The following is a 9494-nucleotide window of genomic DNA, read 5'->3' on the forward strand; positions in this document are numbered from 1 at the left end:
TGAAATACACACAATATGTGGCAGGGGATGAACCCAGGATTTCAAACTCTCGTGGTTCTTCTGAGGCTATTGACAGGTCTTGGGTCCATCCTTGCCAGAGAGTAAAAGGGTCAGTAACAGGGGAAAGAACTTCAAAAACCTGACCAGTCTGTCGGTTTAGGGTCTCTACTTAAGTATTGGGGAGATGGGAATTAACTTTATAAAACAGGGCTTTTAAACTGGATGGGAGTTCATCGAACTTTGCTGGGATTCCCACTAGGCATGTTGACACTGGATTTTCTCCTGCTGCTGTAGACAGACAGATGTGGTCTTGTTTGAGGGTCTCTGCCAGCGCAACCCATACAATTTTTCTGGGCTGCAAGACAATCCACGCCTCTCAGGCTGGCATCAGCATGGGGAGGATGAAAGTGATCCACAGGAATATGCTGAGGATGGTCTCTTCCTAAAATACAGGCAAACAAGGAGCAAAAACATTAAATGAATTAGTCAATGAACAAATTCGACTGGGGAAAATCAGGATAAAATGGAGAACCTGGGTTTCTTTCTCCACCCAAATATCTGGTTGTTCCTTGAACTTCTGCTACCGAGATATCGGAGGGTCTTGTGGGATGTTTTTCAGTGTACGGTTTCACCCACTTCTGTGGGCTCCATTGTAAGCCCTAGGGTGTTGATACACAAGCATACCCTCTACCCCATATCACTAATTTGTAGGGACCTTCAATTTTTCTACTCTCAGGGTCCCTTACCAGCACTGGTAGATGCTCCCTTACCAGCACTGGGGACAACAAGGAGGCAACATATCATTGGAAAATCATAGGTGAATTTTTCATCCCTTGGGGGAGAGATTTCCAATGAAACCTTCTCATTGGGGCTTCTTGGTTGAGGGTAGGTACAGAAAACGCGAACCTAGGGGTATCTGCAGGGTCTAGGGGAATTTTGAAAAAGCTATCTTTGATGTCAATTACAGCCAATTCCCAATTTTGGGGGAGCATTGCAGGGGAAGGCATTCCTGGTTGAAGAGGTCCCATGTCCACAATGACTTTATTAATCTGTCTGAGGTCATGAACAAGTTGCCACTTGTCCTTCTCCATCTTTTTGATGACAAACACCGGGGAGTTCCAAGGGCTAAAGTTTGGCTCGATATTTCCTTGAGCTAGTTGCTCTTCCACAAGTTCATTGAGTGCCTTTAGTTTCTCTTTACTCAGCGGCCACTGGTTTATCCAAACTGGTGAATCAGTGGTCCAATCCAGTTTTTCGGTCTGGTGCTTCTCAGCGACCATAATCAAAAATCCCGAGGTGTTTTCGGAATTTCAATGCGGACCACCCATTGGGACATAACATCTCTTCCCCACAGGGGAACCTGGAAATCAGTGATGACTGGGTGAATAGATGATACTTGCCCATCAGGTCCTCTAATCTGAATGGGTTCCTTTGATATTTTGGCCAATTGGGCTCCTCCTATACCTTGGATGTGGCTCACCATCGGTTTCAGTTCCCATTGTGGTGACCATCTCCTTTCAGGGATAACAGTCACATCTGCCCCTGTGTCTATCATGCCTGTCATTCCCATGCCTTCATTACCCTTTTTCAAATGGCATGAGATGATGGGTTTGTTTTCTCCCACTGCCTGAGCCCAGTAGATCTGCGGTGCCACATCTTCTACTGGGATCCCTGATGGAATGGGAATAGCTTGAGCAATTACTTGCCCTTGTGCTAGGTAGAATGGTGGATTGATGCATCGTGCCAAAAGGATGAGAGCATCCAAGTCAGCCGAAAGGGTGACAGGAGAAATTTCAATCTCTGGGGGTATGTTTTTTGTGTCCTCAATGACAAGGAACTTACAGTTCAGGTCTGGGGTCAATTTTTCCCTCAGCAGGTCAACGGAAACAACCATCCAGTGGCGAGACCTGAAAAAATGATCTTTTACAGTGTATTACTGTGTATAAACACTCGCTCGCGGTGAGAGACTTCTCCTGGGTCAAGCTGTTCAAGTATAAGCAATTTATTATAAGGGTAAAAAGAGGGGAGACCTGTGTCCGCCACCAGCCTCGGCGTTCACGTGGTCGGGGGAGGGGAGAGAGAGTGTGGAGAGCAGGGAGGAGAGGTTGGAAAAGGGGAGGGAGGGAGTAAGAGAGCGAGGCCCTTGTTACAATCCATTATATGCTTTCCTATAGTGAATATTCTAATTCTTAGTAACCAATCACCATGAGACACACCCACTAAAGAATTTACATACAGCCTATGCGCTTCCCTATATTAACATACAGTGTTGCATTTTAGACTCTACAAAGCTTTACAAGTTCTTTCCTTGCTTCTTTACCTTTGGACTTTCTATCAGCAGAAGGACATTGTTTTGTCAGCAGGGATTCTCCTTTAACTGGCTAGGCTATTGTTCTTTGGTCATATAGTAACCAGTACTCTGTATCTTATGACTCAAAGCAGGCTTATCATTTCTATCTCGATTCTAGGCCTCATACCTTCAGAATCTTTCGTTAAACAATCATATTCACAAGGTTTCCCTGTTTCATCCTCCCCAACAACAGTGAACAACTTGTGAGGTAATTTAGGCTTCCATACCTCACAACCCTTGGTGTTATTTTGGTGGCAGAAGTCTGTCTTGTAAGGAATGTCACCTTTAAGAGTGTTATCACATTCAATTTTCCCTCCCCCTGCAACTTCTATTCCACTTGTGTCTCGGCACGAAATAGATTCATGCTGTGTATCTAGTCTTTTTGATTTTGAGGTCCCCCTCCCTTTTCCTGGTTCCCTTGCCCTTGCTTGTTAGGATATGGCACTTGGCAGAACTTTGCAAAATATCCTGGCTGTCCACATTGATGACGTGAGCAGTCCTTTCGTCTTGGCTGGTGATGGCAGAGTGGATACAGTTGTGGCTGCAATCCTTCCCGGGGTTTTCTTGGCATCCCCCATCTTTGGCATTGGAGTGCTGACTATGCCTGTACACATCTCCATCAAAGTTGTCAAGGTAGGTGGTGGATCTTTTGGCAGCACTCAAATCAATACTTGGCAGGTTTCATTCGCATTCACTCGAGCCATTTCCAACAGCAGGTTGGAATGCAGTGTGGTGTTTTGCACTTGTCTTTCAATCTGTACCTTTAATCTATTCACAAAATCTACAAATCTTTCATCAGGATGTTGTTTAATTTGAGCATAGGGAACAGCAGGTTCAGAAAGAGGAATACTAAGAAATGCCTTTTCTGCAGCCTCCTTTATTTTTTCTCTAACTTTCTCTGATAACATTTGTGCCTGATCTCTAGCTTGACTCCAATCCCCTTCTCCACACAAATGGTCCATGGTAATTATATTCCCATATTCATCTAAAGCATCAGAATCACTGTCCAATAAATTTTTCAAAAGGGTTCTCAACAATCTTTTCCATGCTCCTTCCCAAAGCAGATATTCTCCTGGGGATAGAAGGCAGGAAAACAAATCCTTCAAGTCATGTGGAACCAATTGATTGGAGGAGAGCGTTGCCTTTAAAAGACTTTTAAAAAATTGATTTTCCTTTCCGAATTGCTTAGCTGTCTTACAAAGGTCCCTCTTTATTCAAAATGAGAATGAATTCCATTCTGGCAATGTTTCTCCACTACCATTAAATGTCACAGGGGTTGCAAAGAAAGCAGGTTTCTGTGTCGCTTCCTGGTTTCTCCCTTCCCCCCGCCCGTCTCCACACTGTGTGGACTGGAGGGAGTAGCCTGGGAACCAGCAACAGAGAGAGGGTAGGTGGGGCTGCATAGGGAGTAGGAGGAGTCAGGGGCGGGGTGACTTGGGAGGGAGACACCCCTGGGAGGTGGGGCTGAGGCAGAGGAGGGAGGGTCTGTAGGACCAGGACGGGGGAGGTCTTTAGGAAGGAAAGGGTTGAAAGGAGGTGGGGAAACAAAGGGATTGTGGGAGGAAGAAGCAGTAGCCTGGGGGTCGAACATGTGCTTGCCACCATTTTGGGACCTCTGGGTCCTTTGTGGAACACTGGGGGAGGGGCCCACCATGTGGTCTCCTCCATTTTGTGTACCCAAAGGACTACTAGAAACAAAAGGAGAAGGGTACTAGGTATAAGAAGGGTTAGGAGAGGGAGATGGAATGGATTTTAGGGAAGGGTCTCCAGCAGCTTGGCCAGAGCTACTGAAGCAGGGGTACTGAGAGTGTGAAAAACGAGATTCACTTAATAAATTATAAAAAAATTTAATATAAACAAAAAGACAATTAGGAGACAAAGGAAATAAAGCAAAGGGTTAAAACGGCCGGGTGTCCTGGCACCTTGCCAGGAACACACCTGGTATCGTGGGAACGTTCTTTTTATCCCCTCCTGCTGTGAGGGTTTAATGCATATTCAAACTTTTTCAAGAAGCATTTTGCATGGTTATGCCCTGAACCTGCCTCTTCAGAGCATGCTTCGTAAGGTTTTTATTATTGCTGATCATCATTTTATTTGAATTGGATTTCCTTTCTTTGCAAGCGGTCAGTGCTGATAACAGTCTGGGCCCCTTCCTCCTGACACTGGTGACAGCTGGGCTTCACATCCCTCCGCTGCCACCGGCCTGGTCCTGGCTGCTGATAACAGCCTGGTCTCCATTGCTGTTCCGCTGATAACAGCTTGGGCCCCACTGTCTTTGCCCTCTGGGGTTTCCTCGTTTTGTACAACGAAATTCCTTTAAGCTTAAAACTTGTTAGCAAGAAAAAAAAGTACATACATAGCCAAAAAGTATTTAACATAAAATATTCATCTTAATACTTGCGAAAGCCAATATCACAATACAGATTTATAAAAAGAGGACTCTCCCAGCTTAGGATAACAGGGTTGGGGTAAAGGAACAGGGTTATCTGGGTTAGGATTGGGTAAGCTTTTCTCCTTTTCTTCTTTTTCAATAAGGGTTAGTCTAATTAAAACAAACAAATGGATTACTTTCTCTGCTGGACTATCTCCAGCATTCATAGATTCAGTCAATTTTGTTCCCACTCTGTTCTAAAATGAAACACAAGTTACATCTTCAGGGGACAGTTGAGGAAAATTTAAAAAAACCCAATGCACTAATTAATTCACTTTTTTCTTAGAAAACTGTTTCTCTCCAATTTGGAAAATTCCAATAACTTGATTAAAAATTCCTTTTTGTGCTACAGACAAATTTATACCCATTTGGTCGTCTCACTTGTCTGTCACAGCTATTTCACCGACAGCCAGGAACCCTCTGCATCCAGAAGTTTCACCTGGGATGGGACTCTTCTGTCACCCGCTCCCTCTTCACCACTTTGCCCTCCCTTGGGGAATTCAGTCTTCTGAATGCTTGTGCCGTTGTCTCGTTGTCAAAAGCAGTCCCTTGGTGCCTAAGGATTATTCCTTTTTTCCCCAAAACATCTTCCACTTAAAACAGTGAAGAGCCACTTCTGGGGTAGATGACGTACCAGTGGTGGTTCGAATCTCACCTTCTGTGGTTCTTCTGTCCTCTTTATTGGGGGGAAAGAGAGGCCCACATCTTGGGCGCCATCTGACCTGAGCCCAGAGTTTCTAGGCTAGCTCAGAGACGGGGTTTTTCCTCACTCCGGCTCAAGCCCAGGAGGAGTAGGATTTGAAGTCATTGTTATAAATCTGTATTGTGATATTGGCTTTCACAAGTATTAAGATGAATATTATATGTTAAATACTTTTTGGCTATGTATGTACTTTTTTTCTTGCTAACATGTTTTAAGCTTAAAGGAATTTCTAGTACAAAGCAAGGAAACCCCAGAGGGCAAAGACAGTGGGGCCCAAGCTGTTATCAGTGGAAGGACAGTGGAGACCAAGCTGTTATCAGCAGCCAGGACCAGGCTGGTGGCAGCGGGGGAAGGATATGAAGCCCAGCTGCCCTCAGCAGAAGGATGAGAGGCCCAGACTGTTATCAACACTGACCATTTGCAGAAGAAAGGAAACCAAACTCTGTGATGGTGCATATTTCTGGGAGTTACCTGGTTTCTGTGTAGACCCTCCCTGCAGCTGTGACGTGTTTTTCCCCTCTCCTCCCTGTCCCTGAAACGTTATCCCATTGGTTGGTGTTATATGTCCCCCCGCCACTCTCCCGAGGTTTGAAAAAGTCCGGGAAGGAGAAACCCGGTCTCTTCTCCCCTGGAAGCTAGCCAGAATAAACATCCTCCGATCCCCCGGAGGGAGAAGCAGCACTTTTTGGTCTTTTCTCGGTCTCGAAGGATCTCCCTGACCCCTCCATTCGACAGAGCTAGCGTGGATTACTTCGGGGGGCTAAGGGAAGATCTCCTCAGCTGGCGACCAACGTAGGGGCTTTAGATCCCCTCGGAACGGCTGGAAAACACCCCACGGGTGTTCTAACAAGCCTAGGTACCGTCACCTACCCCACAGTTTTTACTGGCGGGGGTCGAGTTGGTAGCTCGGCGAGTACACGAGTCAACTCGGACTGAGAACCTTTTTTTTTCTTTTCTTCGAACACCACGCGTCCTTCAGGAAACAGGTACTTGGGGGGGGGCGCCGGCGGTTGTTGTGGGGTTTTGCGAGTCACAGTGGTGGTGCCGGTGCCAGAGCCTCTCCCCGGTATCGGGACCGAGGGAGCCCACATGGCTGCACACGTGGTGGGGGGGGGGGGGGGGGTACCGGCGGCGCATCACGGACTCCACGGTGGTTTTTAAACCCTGACCGCAGTTTGGATCTTTTCTGCTTTTCTCAGTGGTAAAAAAAAGGTTAGACCAGTCTGTGTAGCAAAGCCTTAAGATTGGCCATGGCTTCCTTTTTGTCTACACAGGAAAGGAATAAGTATTCCCATATTAAGGATATTTTAAAGGCTGGAAATATCAGTTTCTCAAAAAATAAGCTGAGGAAATTAGTAAAATGGGTTTTTCTGCATTTTCCGGATTTGAATGTTGATTCCCTGCCTGACTGGGAAAAAGTTGGGCATGCACTTACTATGCAAGTTGAATTGGGGGACAGCACAGCTGGCAAATACCTCCCACTGTTTCTTTTAATTCGGAAAGCCATTCTACAGAGGCAAATGCCTCCAGCTCCCTCTTCCCCCTCCCTTCCCTCAGCCCCCCCGTCAGAGGGTTTGTCTGAAGCATTACAGGCAGACAAAAACTCCTGCCCGTACCCTTCCCTCCCTGCAGAAAACCCCAAAAAACATAGCTTACAATCCTCCCTGCAAGGAGGGGAGGGCTCTGCTGAACTTACTCAAGAACATGTGCAGAGCCAAAATGGCGCTGGGCACGTGTTACCCGGCCACATGGTGAATCCCCCTGTGTACCCCCTTTCTCCTACCCATAATCCTTCCCACCCACCGGTTCCCGCCCCCAACCCTTATCACAACCCCTTTGTTCCCCCTGACATTCCACCCTGCACCACCCCCCAGCCCTGCCTGGCCCCACCCTATGACCCTGTCCCCCGAGGCTGTAACCCTATCCCCTATCCCTCCGGCCCCTGTCCCGCGGGGAGGAGGGGCGGGGAGGGAGAGAGTTACACCCCTTGCTCCTGCAGAGGGGCAGGGGGAGGGGTGTCCCGGCCCTGCCCCCTGGGAGGGGGGTGCGAGCCTCCAGGGCCTGGCATGGGGGGTGTGGGCCCTCTCCCGGCTCCTGCAGGGGTGGGGCTGAGTCTCTCCACAGGCCCGATGAGGGAATGGGACCCTCGGGGCCCGGTGGGGGGGGGGTGCGGAACCCCAGGACCCGGCGTGGGGGGAGGCGGAACCCCGGGGCCCGGGGTTGGGGGGGGGGGACCCCGGGAACCCAGCATGGGGGGGGGGGGCGCCCCCCCCCCCCGGGGTCCTGCGGGGGAGGAGTTATGTCTCTCCACAGGTGGGGGGAAGGAACGGGGATCCCAGGGCCAGGCGGGGGCAGGGCTGGAAGCGGAGATGAAAGTGAGAGTTGGGGCAGGGGCTGGAAATGGGGCGGGAGCTGGGGGCGGGGCTGAGGGTTGGGCCGAGTGGGGGGTGAGGGGCGGAGCCCCTCTCAGTTCCCACGGTCCGGGGGGCGGGCCCGGGAGCGAGCAGGGAGGTGAGGTTGCCTCACCACATTCCAAAGGCAGGTGTGGTTGTGCTGCTGCAAACTGCCCTGATGGCCCCGGGGGGCACCCCGGGGGATGGGAGGGTGGATCCCCTAGGCTTGCTACCCCTGCAGAGCCACGTGGTGCCCCTGGGGGATGGGGGAATGCGAGCCTTCCCGATACCCGGGCAGGACAAGCCTCTCCCCGCTGTCAGTTCAATACAACTCCTGGGAATGGAGAACAAAATGATTGTGACTCAGCTTTTTTCCCTACTGCTGCTCCAGTGACTTTTACTGGAACAAGACCACAGAATCGTACTTACAAGCCGTTTTCATACCAAGACAAAAAGGAAATTTGCAAAGTGCAAAGAGAATTTGGTCATAATAGTGAAATATTTAAAAGCATTGTTAAAACAACATTAACCTCAAATGATTTAGTTCCTACAGATATTAAAGATCTTTTTAGGTGTTTGCTTACACCATCTGAATTCGAGTTATGGGAAAACACATGGAAACGATTTCTAAAAAACATACTGGTGGAATTATTAAAAACTAATCACCAAAATGTAGATTTATTAAATAATCCTATTACTTTAGAGCATTTATGTGGTGAAGGAGTATGGGAAAAACCTGAGGACCAAACTAGGGCATTGCCAAAAGCTGTGATAGATAAAATCACTACAGCTGCAGAAAAAGCTTTCACCCAGCTACCAACAGCTGACACTAAAGGCAGTTATATTAATATAAAACAAAAGCCTTCAGAAGGATTCCTGCAATTCTTAGACCGATTAAGAGAACAAGTCTCCCGTCAGCTAGAAGACCCTGTGGTACAGACAGAGTTAGTCAAGGAACTTGCTCAGAGAAATGCTAATGAATCTTGCTGTAGAATCATTCTAGGTTTGCCATTGGACCCTCCTCCTACACTCGCACAGATGTCAGCAGCCTGTGCAAGGAAAGCAGAGATGTTTTCTCAGGAAAAGAGACCTCCCTGGACCACCCCAAGACCTGTTGCTGCAGTTTCATCTGAGACAAGGAATGAACAGATGACGTCTGACCAGCAACAGTGAATTAGTTTTCACTATAGAAAACCGGGACATTTTGCTAAAAACTGTCCTTTAAAACAACAGAAACACACAGATACCAGCTTGCCAAAAAACTTAAGCCTCAGCGCTTATCCACTCAGCACACAGACATAAATGAAGTGGAAACAAATCTCTGTCCTTTAATAAAAAGGGGGGAGGGGGGTGAAAAACTGCAAAAATATAATTGTGAAAAACGTTTTCCTAATAAGGTCTGGCAACCGCAAAAGCGATTCAGACTTGTAACTTCTAAAGCTTTTTGTTTCAGATCTGACCGCTGGACTGTCGTGGGAGTAGATTTGCAGGATAATTCACAAGACCTGGCTGGACTGGATAGTAGGTATTTTGTTATTGGAGACACAGCACACACACCGATAGAGATTGAGGTGGCTCCCATGACAATCACGGGAGACCTAACACACCTCATTCTCT

General features: G+C 47.9%; 1 protein-coding gene across 1 annotated transcript; it reads left to right on the forward strand.

Moving 5' to 3' along the window:
• The first annotated feature begins 7232 nt into the window (after window positions 1-7232).
• Window positions 7233-9157, forward strand: LOC148183324 (endogenous retrovirus group K member 21 Gag polyprotein-like). Its single transcript, XM_088061439.1, has 2 exons — window positions 7233-7398; window positions 8269-9157. The coding sequence occupies exons 1-2, from the start codon at window positions 7233-7235 to the stop codon at window positions 9048-9050; spliced, it is 948 nt and encodes a 315-aa protein (XP_087917565.1). The 3' UTR covers window positions 9051-9157.
• The last annotated feature ends 337 nt before the right edge of the window (window positions 9158-9494 follow it).

This window comes from Pseudopodoces humilis, chromosome 12 (assembly GCF_049639895.1).
Source record: "Pseudopodoces humilis isolate 2021_Gansu_Grassland_sample_001 chromosome 12, ASM4963989v1, whole genome shotgun sequence".
NCBI lineage: Eukaryota > Metazoa > Chordata > Aves > Passeriformes > Paridae > Pseudopodoces > Pseudopodoces humilis.

Excerpts from the sequence above, each read along its gene's own strand:
- LOC148183324 (XM_088061439.1), top strand. The coding sequence starts at position 7,233 with ATGGTGAATCCCCCTGTGTACCCCCTTTCTCCTACCCATAATCCTTCC. Across the intron at positions 7,399-8,268 it reads TGACCCTGTCCCCCGAGGCT|TGACTTTTACTGGAACAAGA; the intron begins GTAACCCTATCC and ends CTGCTGCTCCAG.